At 43.3% G+C, this 23,843-nt stretch overlaps 3 protein-coding genes across 3 annotated transcripts; all 3 read left to right on the forward strand.

The window, feature by feature from the left end:
* The first annotated feature begins 871 nt into the window (after nucleotides 1-871).
* On the forward strand, nucleotides 872-3,449 carry LOC101765668 (peroxidase A2). Its single transcript, XM_004983405.4, has 4 exons — nucleotides 872-1,180; nucleotides 1,292-1,483; nucleotides 2,304-2,469; nucleotides 2,844-3,449. The coding sequence occupies exons 1-4, from the start codon at nucleotides 959-961 to the stop codon at nucleotides 3,284-3,286; spliced, it is 1,023 nt and encodes a 340-aa protein (XP_004983462.1). The 5' UTR covers nucleotides 872-958; the 3' UTR covers nucleotides 3,287-3,449.
* Nucleotides 3,450-4,831: 1,382 nt separating this feature from the next.
* Nucleotides 4,832-7,155, forward strand: LOC101766082 (peroxidase A2). The gene is made up of 4 exons (XM_004983406.3): nucleotides 4,832-5,126; nucleotides 5,202-5,396; nucleotides 5,890-6,052; nucleotides 6,565-7,155. The coding sequence occupies exons 1-4, from the start codon at nucleotides 4,893-4,895 to the stop codon at nucleotides 7,002-7,004; spliced, it is 1,032 nt and encodes a 343-aa protein (XP_004983463.1). The 5' UTR covers nucleotides 4,832-4,892; the 3' UTR covers nucleotides 7,005-7,155.
* Nucleotides 7,156-21,288: 14,133 nt separating this feature from the next.
* Nucleotides 21,289-23,447, forward strand: LOC101766490 (peroxidase A2). Its single transcript, XM_004983407.3, has 4 exons — nucleotides 21,289-21,589; nucleotides 21,711-21,902; nucleotides 22,540-22,702; nucleotides 22,796-23,447. Exons 1-4 carry the CDS (start codon nucleotides 21,356-21,358, stop codon nucleotides 23,221-23,223), a joined length of 1,017 nt encoding a protein of 338 aa, XP_004983464.1. The 5' UTR covers nucleotides 21,289-21,355; the 3' UTR covers nucleotides 23,224-23,447.
* The last annotated feature ends 396 nt before the right edge of the window (nucleotides 23,448-23,843 follow it).

Raw genomic sequence — 23,843 nt, forward strand, 5'->3', positions numbered from 1 at the left:
ATACCGGTTGCGAACCGGTACTAAAGGGGGTTACTAACCGGTACTGATGGCGCTTTTTCCGGTAGTGATCTAAGAAGGCGATAGGACAGATCCGTCCAAATGAAGATTGTTTGGTCCTTCGTGTTCTTTATTCGTAGGATAAGATTGTGCTCGCATTCTTGCCGATCCAATGGCCTCTTGATGTGCGTTAGCGAGCCCCGCCTGTCCCTGCAGAGGATATTTTTATTTGAATCGATATTCTCGGCAGTATTAAGTACAGAGCCATTGAAAGTCACAATAACATGTGGACCAAAAGATTGGCCCATATACTTGCATTGGTGGCTCTTAGTGCGCCTCTTGCAGTGCTGAAACCTCGAGTAGATTGCACTGCGAGTAGGGGCAGATCTCAATGGAATTTGTTATTTTGAAAGAAGATTTTTGTACTGCGCTTATTGGCTTGCACACTAGCAGGGTACCAGTGCAGTACAGTACAGTTTCGTGACGAACATGGATATATAGGAACAAAGTATAACTAACGTTAGGTGCACCACCCAGTAGAATGAACCAAACAGACATCAATTGCACTATCGCTGTTTTCATCTTATCTTTGTAGATGCATGTGCAGTTCCACAGTAATACAAGGCATGCCGTCATGTCACAAGTGGCACGGAGCCAAGTTTGACAAGTCTTGACCACCAGCATTGGGCCCATGATGATGATTGGTTAAGCCTTTTTGGACCATACTTGACCCGTACCTGTCTAGCCATATAGTCCTCATCCATCTTTTTTATCCATCGACCTCAGTGATGAGAAAGTAAAGGCAACTTGATTTGAGAATAACCAGCATCATGCTTGTCCATCCGATCCTTAAGTGTGGAGCTATACAGCCTATAAATTACGGGCGCGTGCCAGCCTCATCGTGCGCCTCATCTATCACTTGATACTTACACGACACACACAATTAACACATAGCAGAGACATGGCTACCTCTCCTCGTGCAGCCGTTGCCGGCGTGGTAGCGGCGGCGGCGGTGGCGCTGTGCCTCCACGGCGCGGCGGCGCAGCTGTGCGAGGACTACTACGACGACACGTGCCCTGACGCCTACGACATCGTGAAGCAGGTGCTCATCGACGCCCACAGGTCGGACGTGCGCATCTACGCCAGCCTCATCCGCCTCCACTTCCACGACTGCTTCGTCCTGGTAACGAACCTTTCCTTCCTCTGTCTGCTAGGACGCCATGGCCGTGCCCATGCATTGTTATTTCCTTGGTGATGCCATGGCCGTTTATGTTATATTGTTCATATATAATAGGGCTGCGACGGGTCGATCCTGCTGGACAACATGACTGGGATGCAGACGGAGAAGGAGGCGGTGCCCAACATGGGCTCGGCGCGCGGGTACGATGTGGTGGACGCAGCCAAGGCAGCGCTGGAGGACGCCTGCCCCGGCGTCGTCTCGTGCGCCGACATCCTCGCCCTCGCCGCAGAGATCTCCGTCGAGCTGGTACGTTTCTCCTAAATAAACATGCAGCAAAACGTACGTGCATCTGGATTGTAAGTTTATATGATGCATGTAGCAAAACTTTTCATGACGTACGTGCTTGATGGATGGATGCATGCATCATATCTATCACTCCTGTACTCAGTTACTCACCATGCATGCATAAGGGGTAAGCATGCATGCTGGGTTACTTGTTCCAAGAATGTTACCACAGAGTTCAGTCCCTCCCGCTGACGTAAATCAGAGTGACATCAGTTGCTCTTGCTCCAATCCCTCGATCAGTTACAAATAAGTGTATGCATGGACTTCACGAAACACAACTTTTTAAGTACTACCCTTTTTAGTACACCCTATAAATAAGTATCATACTAATACAGGTAACTTTTAATGAAAGTTTAAACCATCCAACTATAGATAACTCAACTCTTCGACGTGTAAAAAAATTAATATGGAGCGAGTATCTTGGTAATAGAATCTACGACATGAATTAGCTAAGACTGTATGGAGGGCCAATCCGAAAAACAATCCAAGACCTCTTGGTCTTGAATATCAGAAAACGATGAACAAACTGGTCTTTGCTTGGGAACAAAATAATATGTATTATCCACATAGGATATCTTCAAAACGAGAAAATCCATCGATCTGAGACAAAGAGAAAGACTTTTTACTTATTCAGTTAAACCAAGGATTCATTACGGAAAAGATAGAAACAACCATTCCATCAGACATACACATTTTTATTATCTGGCGGGCTTATATAATTTCATTAATGGAAATTGTCTGCTGGCTAGCTGTAATTTTTCATTAATGCTCTCCCACGCAGTCTGGAGGCCCAAAGTGGGGTGTTCTGCTGGGGAGGCTGGACGGCAAGACGTCCAGCATCAGCGGCGCAAACAACCTGCCGGCGCCCTTCGAGACCCTCGACATGCTTCGGAGAAAGTTCAGGGCCGTCGGCCTTAACAGCGACGTCGACCTCGTCGCCCTGTCAGGTAGTACAATATTTATTTCTCACTCCACACGATCTTCACTGCATCGGTTGGGTTTTCCTCGGACTCGACGTATATCAAAATTATATAGTTACCATATATAATATAATATATATATGTATATGTATAATATACTTTCTCCGTTCCAAATTACTATTCGTTTTGACTTTTCAAGATATATGGACTTTGACATGCACTTATATATATTATATCTAGGTACATAACAAAAGTTATGTATCTAGAACAGTCAAAACGAATAGTCCACGAATAGTAATTTGGGACGGAGGGAGGATATACTATATGTGCAAACCAAAATTACTGTTCTGAGAGTTTCTGATGAAGGCCCCTTCTGTTTCTGTCGAACAATATGACAACAGGGGCCCACACGTTTGGCAGGGTGCAGTGCCTAAACATCGCCGACTCCCCGGCCGACCGGCTCTACAACTTCAGCGGGACAAACAGGCCTGACCCAACCCTTGACCCGGCTTACCGAGCATTCCTAATCCGGAGGTGCCCGACGAAGAATGGCAACAGCCCGGTTCTAAACGACCTCGATCCAACAACACCAGACCTCTTCGACAAGAACTACTACACCAACCTTGAAGTGAACCGTGGGATCCTCACTTCCGACCAGGAGCTCAAGTCCTCGCCCCAAGCGCGGGGCACCACGGCGCCGATCGTCGACCAGTTTGCGAGGAGCCAGGACGCCTTCTTCAAGAGCTTTGCGCAGTCCATGATCAACATGGGGAACATTCAGCCCATTACTGACCCCTCCATGGGAGAAGTCCGTTGCGACTGCAAGAAGGTTAACGACAGTTAAAAAATGAGTAATCACGTGGATGTGCTCCTCCGATCCGTTAGTTTCAATTGTACAGATCCAGTACCTTGGCTCCTCTAATGTGCAGATCATTACTTATTGTTCTTCTGTTTATAATTGTTCATAAATGTGCAATAAAGAGGAAACAATTTCTCCTGTTAGCTTACAAGTATGCTTGATCCTCCTCTTGGCCTCTTGGGACACTATTGCACATAGAGACAAGGGGGAATTCCAAGCAATATATGGCATGGAAGGGATATATAAGAACATTTTCAGTGGCAAATTCAGGTTTCAGTAACATTCAGTGGCACATAAGGAATTCTGTCAATTATTTTGTGAAAAAAGTAACATCGCTCTAGTGCTTCACAATACCTTCCCTTTCTAGCTATTACGTTACAAATACATTAACTATGACCATCCACAATACTGTTTGCGTATAGATGAATGTGTCTTCGTTTTTTTTTCCTAAAGAAGCCTTGTTGGATTTTCTCTAAAAATAAACCACTGGGGACGACGAGAAAACCACCATGCTGACGTGCTCAACATAGGTCCATGCTAAGATAAGGAGGATAGGCCCCCAGCTCGATCATCACTAGTCGGCATAGCATACAATCCAACAAGCAGCGAATGGCAATCAGCGGAACAGTGTTGATCTTTTGAATCACGGATCACATCGGTCATGAATGCAACGTTTACCCTTTTTTATTTCAGGTCTATTTCATGACCAGGACATGCTTGAAGGAGAATGAAGATGAATAACCAGAAAAAGATCGCAGAAGAAGAAAAATAGTGATGTAAACACAAGGATGTTGGTAATCATCTGATGATGATTGATTGCATGCATTAGTTGTTGTTTTTTTCACATATTGTTCTCAACAGCATATTCAGTAGGTTTTGCTTAATTCAATTCAAACATATTGCAACATCAAAATTATTCACTGGACAGAAAATGGTGCATAAATCCTATATACTCTGAGGAAGAATCGGAAGTAGTAACGTACTAACGTTAGAGTAGAAAGAAAAAAATGTTTCTACTGTAGAACTCGCGCTATTTGTAGGGCAATTATTGACTTGTACACTAGCATGCAGTACAGTGCAGTTTTGTGACGAATATGGATATGAACAAAGTATAGCTAACGTTAGGTGCACCACCCAGTGTGGCATGAACCATATAGACATCGGTTGCACTATTATTGCTGTTCTCATCTTTGTAGATGCATGTGTGCAGTTCCCTAGTAATACAAGGCATGCAGTCATCATGTCACAAGTGGCAGAGAGCAAAGTTTGACAAGTCTTGACCACCAGCATTTTGCGTCCAGGATGATGATTGATTGGTCAAGCTTTTTGGACCGTACTTGACCCGTGTGCCTACCCTATCTGCATCTCCCTTCACCCATCCATGCACATTTTTTATCCATGGCCGTCATCATTGAGCAAGCAAATAACGGCTAGTTGATTTGAGATTAACTGGCAATCATGCACGCATATGCTCGTTGATCCGTACGTTAAGTGTGGAGCTACAGCCTATAAATTACGTGCGCGCGTGTGCCTGCTGCCTCATCTATCACTTGATGGTTCAACACACACCACACACATAAAACATAGAGACATGCCTTCCTCTACACGTCCTCGCGCAGCCGCCGCCGTCGCCGGCGTGCTAGCGGCGGCGGTGGCTGCATTGTGCCTCCACGGTGCGGCGGCGCAGCTGTGCGAGACCTACTACGACGACACGTGCCCCGACGCCTATAACATCGTGAAGCAGGTGCTCATCGACGCCCACAAGTCCGACGTGCGCATCTACGCCAGCCTCATCCGCCTCCATTTCCACGACTGCTTCGTCCAGGTACCTGCTGCCTGCCGCTGCCGTCACCGGCCGCCATGGCCACGCATGCCAAGCTTCTGATGCATGTAAATGTAGGGCTGCGACGGGTCGCTGCTGCTGGACGGCGTGCCGGGGGTGATCAACTCGGAGAAAGGCGCGCCGCCCAACAACAACTCTGCGCGGGGGTTCCCGGTGGTGGACAAAGCCAAGGCGGCGCTGGAGGGCGCCTGCCCCGGCGTCGTCTCCTGCGCCGACATCCTCGCCCTCGCCGCGGAGATCTCCGTCGAGCTGGTACGTATGTGCGGTGGCCCTATGACTATGAGGCGCATGATGCCATCATGCAAACAGAAAGGATCGTCCTGCTGCAAAACACAGGGCCCCACCCATCAACACAAGGATCCAATTAATCCATCGAGATACTGCAACTTCTAGCACTTCCCAAAAAAAAAAACATGAACCCTATGCACAAATTAAAACACAAGGATCCAATCCATCGAGATAATGCAACTTCTGCAATATAGAGCACTTGCAAAAAAAAACATATTGCACTTGTCCACCAACAATAATACCCTATGCACAAATTAAAGAATCTACATACGACAGGAACAAGAGCCTACATAGCAGCAGGTGCGTGCAAACAAAAGGACGTTTGTCCTGCTGCAGAACGCGGGGCCCCACCCAATGTGTGCATTATTCGAACACGGAATAAATCCATCGATCGATAATACAACTACTGCTGGCTGTAATTAGTAATTTTTCGCTTCACTCTAATCTCCGTGCGCAGTCCGGCGGCCCAAAGTGGGGCGTTCTGCTGGGGAGGCTGGACGGCACGACGGCCGACTTCAACGGCGCATCCAACCTGCCGGCGCCCTTCGAAAACCTCACCGTGCTCCAGGGAAAGTTCAAGGCCGTCGGCCTTAACGACGTCGACCTCGTCGCTCTCTCAGGCACGAGCCCGCATCTTATCAGTTCCGGTTAATCAAACTCATTATCATTAATTAGTTACGACGTAATCCATCCATCCCAAATTGTAGGTCATTTTGACATTTCTAGATTCATAACTTTTACTATGTATCTAGACTTATATCCAGGTGCATATAGTAAAATCTATAAATCTAGAACTGATAAAATGAACTACAATTTGGAATGGAGGGAGTACATGTGTTTCTCATCATTCATGACCTTTTCTTAGGAATGCAAGCAATAAATACTTGATTTACTTGGTTCACCAAAAACTTGATAAAAATTAACTAGACCGACATTCCACGTAATTAATTTGTGAGGAGAATTGAAATAGAGTAGCATGCCATTATAATTAATCAGTTGTTGTCGGCTTTTCCTTGACGTACATGAACTATATGTACATAGTTGTCACATGAAACTTAATGCACAGTATACCAGATTGCTGTTCTCACCAACGACCCATCTGATGTTTCTATTGAATATAATGTGATCGCAGGGGCCCACACATTTGGTAGGGTACAATGCGCAAACATAGCCGACGCCCCAGCTGACCGACTCTACAACTTCAGCGGGACGAACCGACCTGACCCGACCCTGGACTCGGCTTACCGAGCATTTCTATCCCAGAGGTGCCCGAGAAATGGCAACAGCATGGTTCTCAACGATCTTGATCCAACAACACCAGATATCTTTGACAAGAACTACTACACGAATCTTGAAGTGAACCGGGGGTTCCTCACTTCCGACCAGGAGCTCAAGTCCTCGCCCCAAGCACGGGGCACAACGGCACCGATCGTCGACCAGTTTGCGAGGAGCCAGGATGCTTTCTTCAAGAGTTTTGCACAGTCCATGATCAACATGGGGAACATTAAGCCCGTGACTGACCCCTCCGTTGGAGAAGTCCGTTGCAACTGCAGAAAGGTTAACGACAGTTAAAAACGTGGATGTGCTCCGGTAGTTTCAATAGTACAGATCAAGTACCTTGGCTACTGTAATGTGCAGATCATTACTTATTATTCTTCAGTTTTATAATTGTTCATAAATGTGCAATAAAGAGGAAACAATAATTTCTCCTGTTAGCTGACAAGTATGGAAGGTATATATATAAGAACATTCACTACTACAAAACATAGATATTGTAACACATTGTTGTAACACATTCATCATTGTGTTACAATGGAGTTTCATTTTTTTTGAAACCTTTAACAATGGAGTTTCATAGGAACACAAAAGTATGTGTTACAAATGAACGTTGTAACACTTAGTGCTAGTTTCGTAAAAAGTTTGTTACAAACAAGGATTATATATAGTAACACAAAATTAATGTTGCAGCTAAAATGTTACAAAGATAGTAGTATATTGTAACACATAGAAAATAATGTTACAGCTAAAATGTTACAAAGAAACATGTATATGTTCTTGTTTGATGATCCATTCATATTTCCATATAGATGTCTACCACTTTATAGTACCTCAGTGTTAAATACATAAACAATATGGAAAAAATGAGAAGAGACGACATGACGGCCGCGGACATAAAGAAACGGTGAGTTGTAGTCAGCTCTGATGTATGAGCCTACAAGGTTGGTGCTGCTTTAAACGGGTCCGACCGTCCGAGAGATGTCAAGATGATGAATGCGAAAAAGAAGATACAGTATTGGGGCTGTGGACTGGATGAGGAAGTGATCAGTAGGGTCGTCATAGCTATGTGCCAGTTGCTGGTCATAAAGGTTGGCTCTGCTTGACATTAATTTATAGCGACCTTATAACTAAAATAATTTTAAAATACTTAGCATTCACGCACAAACCTATGAAAAATTGGAGTTTTCATTGGCATGGTAAGATGGTGTTCAGAATCCTTTAAAAATATGACAAAACAATTGCAGAAACAATAATCAAATACTAGATTCTTCACTTAATTTGTGGATTAGCTTACCATCAGGCTGTAACACTTTGTTTTTTGCTTTTCCTTGCAATTTTGTTTCTATAACAAAAAAAAAAGATGGCCACCACTTGTACATTATTGATGATGGCCACGCAGCGCATGTTCATTCCATAGGGCACGAATCTAACGAGGAATTATTCTCTGTACTGAAATCTACGTGTATGATTTTATAATAGAGATTTACTCCACGACAATCAATTGAAATCTTGTCCATCAATTACTGGATTTTATACTAGACATTTAGTGGGAACAAGGATTTGGAGTTAGGGTTTGGGAGATTTTAGGTTGGGAGTTACCTATGACTTGTGGGCCTAGAGCGAGTTCTGGACAGCTCACTGGCCGACAGTGAAGGTGGGAGAGATGGCACGATGGAGTGAAGTGGAGGCGGAAAGGGTGTGTGTGTTGGATGGGGGGAGCGTGGTATGGCCCAAATAGGATTGCATGGGTCGATGACAAAAGGTGGAAGCTACAGCTATTGAAGGCAGTAGTAGTGAAAGGTCATCACACATTGAGATCAATCGGGTGACCGCATGAGCTAGGAAGACATAGTTGACTTTACCTAGTATTTTATCTACAACCACACAGATATATTTGACACATACATATAAGGGTGCTAATCAGGGGCGGACCCAAGCCCAAAACCGAGTGAGGGCTTGCTAACAGCTCGGCTTGCTTAAGCTAGAGTAAAAGGCCTAATTCCCTTTGAATATCAGAATTCGAGTGTGGGCCTGGGTCCACGCTGGCCATAACATGGGTCCGCCACTGGGTCTAATGGATCATGACTCTTATACCTCCTCACAATCTAACATGATCCTAATTAATTTTAGTTCAAAATATATAATATTTTAGATCCGATCCTTGAAATTGTTATGCTAAATTATTAGGTACAACCCCTACATACGTACTACAACAAAATTGTTTCATGAGTTATACTTTACCTATTAGTTTTTTTTTGAGAAAGCCATTTGGCGCCCTTTATTGATATTGAATAATAGTTACATCGTTCGCCAAAGCTCCTAGAATGAAACTAGGGGGTTCATCGACCCAATTACAAGATAATTTGCTTTTCATTGCTTCTCTAGCTAACTCATGTGCTGCACAATTCGCCTCCCGATTACAATGATCGATGCAAATAGAAACAAAATCTTGCCATAGTATGAAACACTCATCATAAATCGGAGCACTAGCTGTCGCTGAGATGCCGTCTTGTTTCATCGTCTCAACTACCTCCACACAGTCTGACTGAATCATAATTCGATTGCATCCCAACAATTGCGCCAACACCAGGCCTTCCTTAAGAGCTGTCACCTCTGCCATAGCAGCATCTACAATATTTTCAAAGTAACAGACCCTGGCTCCCATAAAATTTCCCGTTGAATCTCTGATGATTGCGCCTGTGCTGCCTGTGCTCGATTCAGCTTTGTAACTTGTATCAACATTCAGCAATATCCTGCCCTCCGGGGGCTTTTTCCATCCATCTTCTTTCTTACTCTTCTTGTTCATTGATCTCTGAAAATTTGCTGTCAATGTTGCTATTGCCATACTCGCTCTTGTCGGATTTTGGACAGACTCTCCATGTACAAACTTCCTGCGTTCCCACCAGATATACCATCCACCTGTTAGGATCAATTCGGCCATACCCACATGGTTTAACCCATCGACTATTTTAGGTACCATGATCATCTCGGCCACTGCCTCTGAACCCGATCGGTGAGTCGATACAACTGCGTTGATCTCATCAGCAACACCAAGTGTACGCCAAATCTCCTTTGCTCGATAACATGTAAATAAAACATGTCTAATATCTTCACAGCTTTCATGACAAGCAGGACAACTGCTATTTTCCTCAATGTGTCGATTTGCAAGGATCCCTCGGCAGGGAATCAGACCATGCAAAACCCTCCATCCAAAAATCTTTATCTTTGAAGGCACATCTAAGCTCCAGAGCTTCGACCAGACTTGTTCACAACCTGCTCCACCAGCTTGGTCAAAAACCCTGTTTGCTCCAAACTTGTGATTCCATTGCAAATGATATGCTGACCCAGCCGAGAAGTAACCATTTTTGTTATAATGCCACGCCACTACGTCTTCTCTTCCCTGTCGAAGGGGAATCTGCAGAATTCTGTTCACATCAATATCCCAGAACAGTGCCTTTATCAGATCTTCATCCCATGTGCCTGTTGCTGGGTTGATCAGCTCATCCACCCTAGTGATCAAATTGTTTCCTCTCAATGTTTGTACTTTCATGTTATGACTAGATGGAATCCAGTGATCCTCCCATATGTTGATTTGTGTTCCATCCCCCACTCGCCAAATGTATCCTCTTTTGAAACATTCTAGTCCTGCTATAATACTTTGCCATGTGTACGAGCTCCCACTCTTCAGTCTTGCATTCAGAAGTTTCCCATCTGGATAGTATCTTGCCCTTAGTGCTCTTGCACATAAAGAGTTTGGTTCTGACAATAATCTCCAAACTTGTTTTGCTAGCAGGGCCTTATTAAAAAGCTTCAATATCTCTGAAGCCCATACCACCCCTATTCTTTGGAATACAGAGCTTCCACCAAGCTTTCCAATGTATCCTTTTATGATCCTCATCGTCGCCCCACCAGAACTGAGATATGGCGTCTGCTATCCCTTTGCAAATGTTTTTCGGGATGTTGAACACCATCATCGCAAAAATAGGCACGGCTTGAGCAATGGATTTTATAAGGATTTCTTTTCCTCCCATACTTAGTAGCTTCTCCTTCCAACCTTTTGTTTTCCCCCGGACCCTATCAACCAAATACTGAAAACAGTCACTTCGATCTGCCCCTACCATGGCTGGGAGCCCAAGGTACTTATCATTTAGTGATTCGGTCATGATGTTAAGGGTCTCACACACCTCCACTTTAACTTCGACATCTGTATTAGCACTGAAATAAATGCTAGATTTTGCATCACTGACTTTTTGTCCTGAATTGGAACAATATCTATCAAGCAAGTTCTTTAGCACATCTGCATTTTCCTTATCTGCTTTCATCAATATCAGGGAGTCATCAGCAAATAACAAGTGTGAAACAACTGGTGCCTCCCTGCATACACGCACACCTTGTAATTCCCCCCTACTTTCTGCTCCCCTCAACAAACTCGATAAACCCTCAGCCACCATTAGGAATAGGTAGGGGGACAATGGATCCCCTTGCCTCAAACCTCTTGTAGGACAAAAGGTTTCTGTCTCCATTGAATTTACTCTGACCTTGTATTTTACAGATTTTACACAAGCCATGATTAACTTTATCCATCTTCGATCAAATCCCATTTTCATCATAATTTTTTCCAGGAAACCCCACTCCACCCTATCATATGCCTAATGCATATCCAATTTCACTGCACATAACCCCTTTTTGCCTCTTTTCTTTTTGATAGTATGAATACTTTCATAAGCTAAAAGAATGTTATCAGTGATGAGTCTCCCTGGCACAAATGCGCTTTGGTGATCACTAATAACATCTGACAAAATTACCCGAAGCCGATTTGATAGCATTTTTGATATGATCTTATACACCACATTGCACAGACTTATAGGTCGGAATTGGGAGACCAGAGTAGGGTTGTTTACCTTAGGAATTAGAACAATTGTCGTATCATTCCACCCATCTGGTATTTTTGCTGAGTTCACCGCTTCAAGCACCTCCATCACCAAGTCATCTCCCAACAGCTCCCAAAATCTTTTATAAAAAACAGCATGCATACCATCAGGCCCTGGGGCCTTAAAATCGCCAATCTGAAACAAAGCTTTTTTAACTTTCTCGTGGGTAAACGGCGCCAACAGTCCCATGTTCATATCCTGTGTGACAGATCGTTGGACATCTGACAACACACTAGGATCCGGATCCCCCACTTCTGACGTAAACAAAATCTCAAAGTAGTTTTGGACTATGTTACACATAGCTACACCATCTTCCTGCCTTGTCTCATTGTCATCCATCAATCCCTTAATTGTGTTCTTTTTTCTCCTCTTCGTTGCAAAATTATGAAAAAAACTTGTGTTCCTATCACCCTGCTTAAGCCAATTTGCTCTAGCTCTTTGGAGCCAGTGAATTTCCTCTTGCTCCAGCATGAGTTCTAGGCGGACCATAATCTCCTTCTAGGATTCTGTGTTGGCATCATTCATCGGTCCCCTTTTCAATCTTTCTAACTCCCTTTTTAGATCGGATATCCTCTTTGCCAGTGCCTTTAGCACCTCCTTATCCCATTTATGAAGTTCCTCATGGACGTCATTCACCTTCTCCAAAAATGATGGTCCATCGCCTCGGGCCTTTGCTCTCACCCATGCAGCTTTGATCATCTCTTCCACTGTATGCTCCTGCAGCCATCTTGCCTCGAATCGTTTCTTGCTCCCACCTCCTTGAATTGGTGAAAGATAAAGAGTATCCATCACAATCGGTCTATGGTCTGATCTTGTACTCTCACTGTTTATCAGAGTCGACTGAGGAAACAGGTCTGACCACTGCATGTTAGCAACCGCTCTATCCAGCCTTTCTCTTATGTGACCACATTAGCGTTACTATTTATGTTACACATATTATGTTACTCGTATCCTTAAATATGAAGCTGCCAGTTCGTACATATTTTTGCTACTAGTAACATGTTTAATATTAGCGAATGGATGTTTTTTTAAGAAAAATTATCCAGATCTGTAAAGCTGGTATATTTTCACTAGTTCGTATACCCTATCTAAGTCTACTGCCAGAAAAAATATCACCAAACTAGTGTTTTAGAGCAAGTACATTGCTACACATCAGCGGTTTTATAGGTCGTCTCATGCAGTACCACGTAGGATTTTTGATGATGTGTAGAGGAGAGACCAAGGAGAGAGAAAGATGTTGTTTCGCGAAACAACCACCTTATGAGCTAAATTGTAGAACTATGAGACAACTCAATAACCATTGTATAAGTTATTGTTGCCATGCAACTCATAATATTTCCTTTTTTCATATACACAAATTAAGAAATTATATAACTCTATCAGACAACTTGTAAGATAACCCATTCTACGGGTTGCTTGTTGAGTTTTATCAAGATTACGTGTCAATGTATAAAACCATTTAATCGTCTATTAGATGATACCAATGTAACTTAATTTCCCTCCTGATACAAAAAAAAACTAACTTTTCGGATTTTACCATTTGATTAGTTTCCCTCCAGAAATTCCCGCTGACTCCTTTTGCAGATACGGAACAAATCACGTTGACTAGAGAAAAGAAGGCCGGTTCCTATTGGACTCTAGAAGTCTACGGAGGGTGTCATTGACTCATTGTCCACGCCGCAGGTCTCAAGGACGATGTTCCTTGTCGAGCAGTCGAGGTAATCAAATCAGGTAACTGAATCCCATCTAGCCGATGCGATCTGCCCTCTCCCCAACCGCACTCACCTCCCTCCCCGCCTTGCAGTTGTGCGGCCGAGCCATATCTCCCGATATCCCAGCGCCCGGCCTACCTGATGGGCGATGATCTCTGGCGGAGGATCCAAAAATTACAAGATCAGGGCGCGGGGTGAGCAAATGCACCGTTCTTCTGATTGTGATTTGAATCGTTACATATGGAAGAAGATGTAGTGCATTAGCATGCTACACCAGGCTGCAGGTCGATGTCTCGATCCATCTGCAATCTCTAGGATTAAAGATGGGTTCGACAGTCGATGTGCTGTTATTCTCGGTTTGGCATAGCTGTAGTGAGAATAATCAATCAATTATCAAAAATTATCAATTTTTTGCCTGCTTCTATGGTTCGCTCATTTTGCAATTACTGAATTTGTCATCATGTGGCTCGGTTCAGAGATTATGTGCTAATTGTTTTCTGGCCGAGAAATACATCCTGTTACTACGTATTGCTTGTGCTATCTACTTGTTCCTGCTGCTGTTTGGCTCGTTGGAAGCTACAATTGTGATTCTGTATTACTACAGATACTAACCATGCATTCTGGATAATACAATTGTGTCTGAACTAAGTACTGTTCATCATCTGACACTATGATTTTGTTCTGTTTCCATTTACAGGTGAACATTATTTTGGCTTGCTTGTAATTTGAGTAAAATTTAAGTGAAGCAATCATCTGACACTAGTTTAGCAGTAGGTTCTCAAATAATCTATAACCTCAATATGTAATTTTATTCTGCTTTTTTATATATTGTTGCAGTATGGCTGGTGAGAGTTGGGGAGTTTAGTTTTTGATTGTGAGGGGGGCACCTCAAGGACAAGAATTCCAAAAAAATGAACTGGACATAGCTGATCGATGTCAAATAGCTTGATTTGTTTCAAGAACAACTTGTGTATGCAAAGGACTACTTACATACTATAAGAAGTGATCCAGGAGGGAAGTGGCATGTCTTGACCTGATTGATTTTGATCATGAAGTGCCAATGTTTGCTTTTATTTTGCTGCATTTTTTATACCGTGAATTCTTATCGGTCATGTAACAAGCATGTGTGGTTGATGGGTTCATGGCCTGTACAGATATAACATATTGATGACTTGCAGAATTTAGGGATGATTATAGAGAGGATACAGTCAAAACATGTAAGGATTTCCTGAGGGTGCAAGGTGAAATTCAATGTATCTGTGATTTATTGTATATTATATTGATCATAATATTCTTGAATGAAAAATGACCATATGGATTGATGTAATCTATGTGGCGCAGGTTGTGCTTTTATATATGTCTTACAAATTTTCATTGATCATTCCCTGTCCGTTAAGCACTTCTGAAAAACTGAGCATTAGTCCTAACTCATAGTACTGGTTGGTTTTTGACCCGGTACTAATATGAGCGTTAGTACCGGGTCTACCTAGTAGCCCTCCATGACCCCCTTAGTACCGGTTGGAGCTCCTACCCGGTACTAAAGATCTACCCTGCCTTATCCGTCCACTCCCCCGACCCATACCCGCTTCCCTCTCTCCTTATTCGCTCCCTCTCCCTCAGCTCCTCCCTCCCTTTCTCACTCTTGGCCCGGTCTCCCTCCTCTCTTCCTCCCTCTCTCACTCCCTCTCTCCTTCTCTCACTCTCCCATTTGGGCGCGCGGGGAGGTGAGGCGTTGGGGGCTGAAGGCACTGCGGCCGGCCCCGACTGCGCGTCGGTAGGATGTGGTGGCGGGGGGAGGGCGGCAGGGGCTGGGCGGGAGGGGCATGCGAGGGTGGCGGGAGGGTGGCGGGGGTGGTGGGATGGCGGGGGCCGGGCTCGGGCTTAGGCGGGTGATTTCTTTTTTTATTTTTAATACCCCTTAAGTACCAGTTATGATCCTTTAGTACCGAAGTAGCAATACCGGTTGCACAACTGGTAAAAGGGGGTTAGAAATCGGTACTGAAAGGGCTTTCCCTAGCAGTGAAGTCTCGCTTCCAATTTTTCATTGAACATTCCCGTCCATTAAGTCTTGCTTCAAATTTTTCCTTAACAATTAAAAAGTTCAATATTATGATTTCCAATGCTGAAAGCAAGTGAAATAATTTTAATACTATATTATCTTGGCATAAGTTAAGACTTCATATATGTTGCTTTCCAAAATGCTTGAAAGCTTGCTGATATGTTGTTTCTTGGTCGTGTATTGACGCCGGATGTTCTTTGCTCATGCTTATTTAAATACCTAAGAAAATAACAAAAAATAGGTAGGGGTGTGGTGATAAAATTTCTGGTGCGTCGCACATCCGTGAAAGAATACTAGTTGATCGCAAAGAACTGTCATGTCTTTCTTAGGTGGTATTCTAGAGAAGTCTATGTCCAGTGATGATATAACATGCTAATTACAAGGAATTTTCACATCTGCAAGCAGAGCCATCTTCCCCACAATGCTCTACTAATGATTTGAGACAAAAAGAGGTATACTATTCTAGCTGAATCGTTGACTAAATATATATTATCCATGCAATGTTTCAATCATTCAGGATTATTGTTGCACTTGTACAACTGTATAAATACAATATTTTCATTTGCATTAAATTTGATATGTGTATAAAGAATTCAAGTGTTGTAGAATAAAAAAAAGAAAGATATATGAGAAACACACTTCTCCATTGGAGTCAAGCTAGGCAAACAATTTTACAAAGTTCGCATCAATCATCCTATTATACAAGATGAGCCATTAGTAAGGCTCATGCTACAACATCATTGGTTATGCCCATGTTAAAGGAGCACCAATTGCTTGACCTTCAATTTGTGTATGTCACAACTAGCTTAGCATTACAACTAGCTTTCTTTGAACAAGTTGAAATGATCAATGTTACAACTTTCTTTCTCTATGCACGTTGAAATGATCATAGTTAAATTGCTATATTTGGTAAAGAATGGATCAAGAAGCAATAGATTGGAAGAATATAGCATATTTATGTTTCAATTTCATTCCCACTAGTCCAAACTCATACTATTCATTGCAATGTAAATTTCCTCTATAGAATCATGTCCTTATGTAAATATACTACTACATTTTGTAAATAAGGACAATGTTTCCTTCCTAAAATCACTGTAGCTTCTCGTGATCATTGAAAAAATGTGGTTTTTGTCATTGTGCAATGTGTCACATTCCCTCAAAAATATCATGTACATGTCATTATTATATGACGTACACAAGTGTAAAATAGTTATTTCTTTTTCAAATTTTGTATGTGTTACAATAGGTAAAGCATGTGTTACAAACATATGTTCCTAAAATTCCATACATTGTTCTTACAAAGTGTTACTACCACCGTGTGCAAGTGTTACTAGAGCTTAAAAAAAATGTTACACAAGAGAATTGTTGTAACACTTAAAAATGTTCCATCAAATCAGTAATTGTGTTACAAAGTAGTAACACTTTTTTGAGTGTAAAAGAACACATATCTTTTGTTCCAATAGATCAGACTGTGGTAAGACCACCTAAAGTAAAGCTAACAAGATGTGTTACTAGGTCACCTCATAACACATTTACTGAGCTACAGTAACACATTCTGGTGTTATACTAAAACCATGTTCTGTAGTAGTGATTATCAGTGTCAAATTCAGGTTTCAGTAACATTCAGTGGCACATAAGGAATTCTATCAATTATTTTGTGAAAAAAATAGCATCGCTTTAATGCTTCAAAATATCTTCTCTCTCTATCACGTTACAATTACATAACTTGAACATATCCACAATACTGTTTACATATAGTTGGATGTGTCTTCTTGTTTTTTTTCTAAATAGCCTTGTTGGGTTTTGATCTAATGATTGAGTGACATAAAGTTGAATAATTGAGGACGGGCGGACGGAGAGAAAACCACCATGCATGCTAACCTGCTCAACATAGGTCCATGACTCCATGCTCAACAGCTCAAGATGTGGAGGATACACCCAGAGCTCACTAGTGGGCCTAGCATATAATCCCAACAAGCGAATGGCAATGAGTTGAACAGTGTTGATCTTTTGCATCACGGACATCGGTCATGAATGCAACGTTGACCTTTTTTTTATTTCAGGTCTATTGCTTGACCAGGACATGCTTGAAGGAGAAAGAAGTGAATAACCAGAAAAAAGACTGCAGGAGAAGAAAAATAGTGATATAAACACAAGGATGTTGGACTGTTGGTAATCATCTGATGATGATTGATTGCATGCATCAGTTGTTTTTGTCATATCATTTTCAGATTACACTACTGGAGAACAAACCTTCCATTTAGGTGCTTTTGCCCCTCCCCCTTTATCATGGTTGGTAATTCCAACCGGGACTAAATTTTTTATCCCGGTTGGTCCAACCGGGACAAAGCGCTTTCCCACGTGTCCCCCTCTCTCTCCATATTAATATCTTCTCCTCATACCAGTGCAGATCCCCTCTCTCTCCTTTTCCTTATCCTCGTGCAGATCGCCTCCACCCTTTCCTTCTCTCTTGCGCAGACCTCCTCTAGCTTCTCCCTCTCCTCCTCTCTGTGCTGCCGCCTCCCCTCCCCTCCCTCCTGCCTTCCTCTCCCGCCCCCTCCCCCTTTGCTGCCCCTCCCCTTCCCCCTCTGCTCGCCCCTCACTGGCAGTGAGGAGCGGCAGCGGGGTGAGGGCGGGCGGCGGGAGACCGGGCTGCTGGCGGGCAAGCGGGCGCGGGTGGAGCCTGGTGGCGGCGGGCGGAGGCCGAGCGGGTACGGGTGCGGGCGGGTGGGCGGTGGGCGTGGGCGAGTGGGGGCAAGCGGCCGGCACGGGTGTTACCAACTGGGACTAAAGGGGATTTTTAGTCCCGGATCTTTTGTCTCGAATAATTAGTCCCGGATGGATTTTCGGGATCTATGACCCAGGGACTAAAGATCCGTTTTTCAGTAGTGTTACCCTTAATAGTATTCAGTAGGTTTGCTTAACTCAGTTCAAACACATTGCAACATCAAATTATTTTTTTAACCAAAAATAAATGGTGCATAAATTCTATACTCTGGGGAGGACTGAAGTAGTAACGTTAGAGTAAAAATATAGAAATGTAAATAAGTGGGTTACAGAGGATGCAAAATCAGCATAATGATTTTTGCTGTGGTACCCGTATTCAAATGCTACCCTTAGTTCACATTTGAGCTTTATCAAGGATATGCTCACTGTAACCAAGTTTCTTCCGGCCAAAATTTTCGATTCGCCACAAATGTTCAACACTCTCTCTAGTCGGATCACCTTCACCTCGTGGCCTAAATGGGCCATATTTCTTACATATTCTTTCAGTCAAGTATGTGGTCTTTTACGGTATAGCTAGATAGTTACGAAAATAGTAGAGACCTTTCATCAGCTTTAGGAGTAGTTGAAGCTACAATGTTTATTAGAAGGAAAAATGGATGTTTGCAGCCTTGCCCTGGTTGATTGGTGCAGAGGCAAAAGATTACCACCATTATGTAAAACTTGAAGCTACAAATAATGTAACAGACCATCCCACAAGTTTCTATTCTCACAGAGGCAACAGGCTCCTCCAAAAACACAGCTGTATCATAGAGGGCCTACATGTTCATGCATGCCGCTGAAAGTATATATGTACGTCATGAAAGCGATGGCTAAACCACACATGCCAATGTTTGCATGTTCTTTTCGATACAGGGTGTCAGTTGACGCAAACATATCATTGACTCATTGTACTGATGACTCTTTTCTTTGGGAGAACTTCGATATTTCATCAAAATAGAATTTCCGAATTCATCGTTAATTTTTGTTGGTTATAATACATTTTCTTATGGAAGTTCAGATAAACATTTATTAATTTCAAACTTGCTCCATATACAATCATGCATTTGCACATGGTAGTGGCGGCTAGGATACATATACAAGTGAAACATATATAAGAAAAAAATGCGAATGGACCACGCTAACTTTACGGACACATCAACAAACAGGAAGATGAGTAGAAGCATGCTATGTCAAGATCACACCATCACAACAATACAATATAGGTCGTCATCATCGCAATAGTAGGATCATGTATGATAGTAGCACTGGTCAACATCCAGACCAAAAGATACCATGTATTCGTAGTATATATATGGTCCGTCGGTAAAATAAACTTTTGCGATTAATACTCATAAAGAATTTTACATTAGCCCGTATGGACTGTGGGAAATTTGAATAGTTAAAATACTCCAACCTTCGAGAGAAGTTATATATAGATCTATATAGTAATATGAGCTGTGTAACAAAAAACCTAATACATCATAAACGTGCCTAGCCGAATTAATGGTTCATTTGTTGGAACAGCTGCATTGGTAGCAACGAGGATAGATGTTCTGAGCTGCCCCTGCAACTTCATTTGGTTTACTACTGGTCCCCGGTTCTTCTGTACTGCTCCCTCCGTTCAAATTGTAGGTTGTTTTAGCTTTTTAGGTTCTATGAATTTAGAAAAGTCAAAACGACCTACAATTTGGAACAAATGAAGTACAAGAGAACAAATAATAGCCGCCAATTATTAATAGGAATGAAAAAGTTCATATGAATTTTAATTTTTGTTGTAGACTGAATAAGGATATACATAATAAGGAGTAGGTCAAGGCATGATTGTATACTAGTACTATCGGAAAGGAGACTGGTGTCTCTCGTATATTAGCACATGCATTTGTTTTTTACTGTACTTACAGATCACTTTAGACTTGTCACTCTGGATTCTGGAACTTGTTTAGGAACCTGAATTTCATGTAGCAAAAACATTTAGGCCATGCTTGGAAGAAGGTGATTTCTTTAGGAACTTTCAGAATTTTGTGTTAATAATGTTACAATTAATACCAAGGCTATGTTTATTTTACATCTGATTGTAAAAACAGTGGTTATAAGCTGAAGTGGAAACAAATAGACAGATTTTGATGCATGCCAGATAGCTGATGTCATTGATGTCCTATCACGGAACTATATCACATCGTCATTCCAAAGCTAGCCCTTGTCAACAAGATAATCTTATCAATGCTAGCATATTAGGTCACAAGCACTTCTCCCATAAAACAAGTACAGTAGCCAGTTTCACAAACAACAAAACACAACCAGCATTAGGTACAGGACCTAACAAGAGCCCTACGTACTTGCGAATACATCCATGTGCAGCTAGTACACAAGAAAATGCAGTACTTATACTGACAGCAGATAGAGCAGCTGGCAGAAGGTTTGAAAAATCTTGACCATCATGCGTGCGTTATTGCTCAGGCATATTCGGCCATCCTCCAGATCCATTAATATACTTCTTTCTATAGACCCATTTGTATATATTTGTGTCTACTGTCTGTTTATCGATCTCTATCGAACAGAAAGCATTAGGCCAGTTGTTAATTGAGACGGTGACTGAGAGTGATCAAACCACCATCAATGAGGACGATGACTAGCTTGTAACACTATTGCAGCTTCATAGTGAACTTAGTATTAGGAACCGGCATGGATCGGTGACACATGCCTCATGTCGTCGATCCCATTATTGTTTGTATCTTTGCATGTGAAGGTAGCGCAAAATATAAAAGACTTGTGGTTCGCACTCAGAAATAAAGAAGGCGTTGGAGGAGCCAATTTTTATACCCCTTGAGTCTCGAATGATAATGAATTTAATGATCATCAATGTATGATTCGGAAGGTCAATTATTTTGGACCACGGTTGAACCACACATCTGTCAGCACATGGATCCATTATTTTAACCAACACAGTACGTAGATGCAACTTGGGATTTTCTTTTTGGGAATCGACACAATTTGTGATTGGGAATCATGCATGCAAATCATGTTGACTTGTGAACGAACGACCACAATGATTGGTGCAGTAGTAGTACACTAGTACTTAGTTACCTTCTGCTTATAAAATCAGGGAAGCGTGACTGCCTCACCGTGCTCGTGTCTCTCCATCGGTGGACATTTCGGACGTAGAGAGTTTTCCTAGAGATGGCTTCTTCTTCCTCTGCTCCTCGTGCAGCCGCCGTCGTCGCCGGCGTGCTGGTGGTGATGGCCGCCCTGTGCCTCCACGGCGCAACGGCGCAGCTGTGCGAGGAGTACTACGACGACACGTGCCCCAACGCCTACGACACCGTGAAGCAGGTGCTCATCGACGCGCACGACTCGGACACCCGCATCTTCGCCAGCCTCATCCGCCTCCACTTCCACGACTGCTTTGTCCAGGTAACTACCTTCCTTCCTCTCTCTGCTATGCCGCCATGCCCGTGTGCTCATGCATGGACATCAGCGTCTCGGATTCACGACGCATTTTCTTTGCTGACGAACCGTGTTAAATTGTTACTAGGGCTGCGACGGGTCGCTGCTGCTGGACACAGTCCCCGGGATGCAGTCGGAGAAGGAGTCGCCGCCCAACAACGCCTCGGCGCGCGGGTTCGAGGTCGTGGACGCCGCCAAGGCGGCGCTGGAGGCCGCCTGCCCCGGTGTCGTCTCCTGCGCCGACATCCTCGCCATCGCCGCAGAGATCTCCGTCGAGCTGGTACGTCCTACTACTGCACAGAATATTTGTGATCAACGTATAGTAGGGTGGTAGGTGCAACGTCGCAGTGAACGTACGGGCAGGCATCTCGATTGATGATCATCTGTCAATAACATGCATGCCATAATAGCTTCATCGATTACCATCGTACGTCTTGTTTCGAAGGAACGATTTGATGGACGTGTCGGTGCGTGCATGTAAAGTACAATTTTATTCGTATTTGTAGTTATCATGCTAGATGCTACAGCTTAAGTGCTAATGTAGTTTCTTACGTATACACTTGTAAAGTACGACTTTACACGTACACTTGTAGCCATCAAACTAGATGATAAAGCTTAAGTGCTATACGGTAGCAAGGTTCTTGTTTGGTTATTTTTTTGCGTATACTTGTAGCTACCAAACTACATAACAAACCATGATTAATGGACAATCAGTCTGCTGATTGTTTGGTTATTTTTACTAGCTATTCTGATAAACTAATTAGAACGTGAAAAGTTTTGGCAAAGAATCTACGTAGAACAGCGAGGGCACATATGACTTACGATTCACATGCATGATCGCAAAACGACGATGAACACGGATCGGTTGGTAAACTTAGCAAACATAATAATGCACACGCCCATGCCATCACATGCAGTCAGGAGGACCCAGTTGGGGTGTCCTTCTGGGAAGGCTGGACGGCAAGACCTCCGACTTCAACGGGTCCCTGGATCTTCCGGCGCCCACCGACAACCTCACCGTACTTCAGCAGAAGTTCAGTAACCTCAGCCTCAACGACGTCGACCTTGTCGCCCTCTCAGGTACAGATAATTCACCTCTCTGCAGCATACGTTTATCATCTTCGATACTGTTACCTTAACCTGAGCTGATAAACTAGTCTCTCTTGACCACAGGGGGGCACACGTTCGGCCGGGTACAATGCCAGTTCGTCACGGACCGGCTCTACAACTTCAGCGGCACCAACATGCCGGACCCGACCCTGGACTCGGCTTACCGAGCGTTCCTATCGCAGAGGTGCCCGAGGAATGGCAACGGTTCGGTCTTGAACGACCTCGACCCGACGACACCGGACACCTTCGACAACAACTACTACACCAACATCGAGGTGAACCGGGGTATCCTCAACTCCGACCAGGAGCTCAAGTCGTCGCCCCAGGCGCAGGGCACCACGGCACCCATCGTCGACCAGTTTGCGAGCAGCCAGGACGCCTTCTTTGCGAGCTTTGCACAGTCCATGATCAACATGGGGAACATTAGGCCCCTGACGGACCCATCCGTAGGTGAGGTCCGTACCAACTGCAGAAGAGTCAATGGAAGATAATCATGGAGGAGAGGAGAAACTATATAATGTGTTTATGAGTATGTAACTGAAAAATAAGGGCTTTCAGCTCCGATCCCTCAAGTGTGCAGTTTATATGTGTATATTTCTGATTTTACCATCTTTATAGTTTGTCAACCAATTGTAATGTGCTCCAAATTCATCCGTCTCCAAATTAAAGCAGGTCATGCATGTGTCGTTGAAATAAACCAGAAACCCTTGCAAAATGATGATCCCAGTGATCGGTCATATCGTCAGTTGGTGAAACAGTTTAGATTTAAGCATCTCTGGTGCTGTGTCTGACTATCTGCTTGCATGCGTCGGATCCATTTAGTGCAGACCAAACAAACTGTTTCACTTATGTGATGATAAGCTGGGGATACTTTGGATGCTTCCTTTGTCTGGTCCCTCAAGAATAATGCACAAATGTCAAGGAAAATCCAAATTCTGGTAGCGATTGTTTGCTACTCGTCACTAGCAGAGAATTCACCTTCCATGCAGCCCATTTTATCCCGGTTTAAAGTTAGTCTCGGACAAAAGATTCACCAACCGGGACTAAAGCTCGATCACTGGTGGGGGGCTCACCAACCGGGACCTTTTATCCCGGTTGCAAAGGCTAGTGG

The sequence above is a fragment of the Setaria italica genome, chromosome IX, assembly GCF_000263155.2.
Source record: "Setaria italica strain Yugu1 chromosome IX, Setaria_italica_v2.0, whole genome shotgun sequence".
Classification (NCBI taxonomy): Eukaryota; Viridiplantae; Streptophyta; class Magnoliopsida; order Poales; family Poaceae; genus Setaria; species Setaria italica.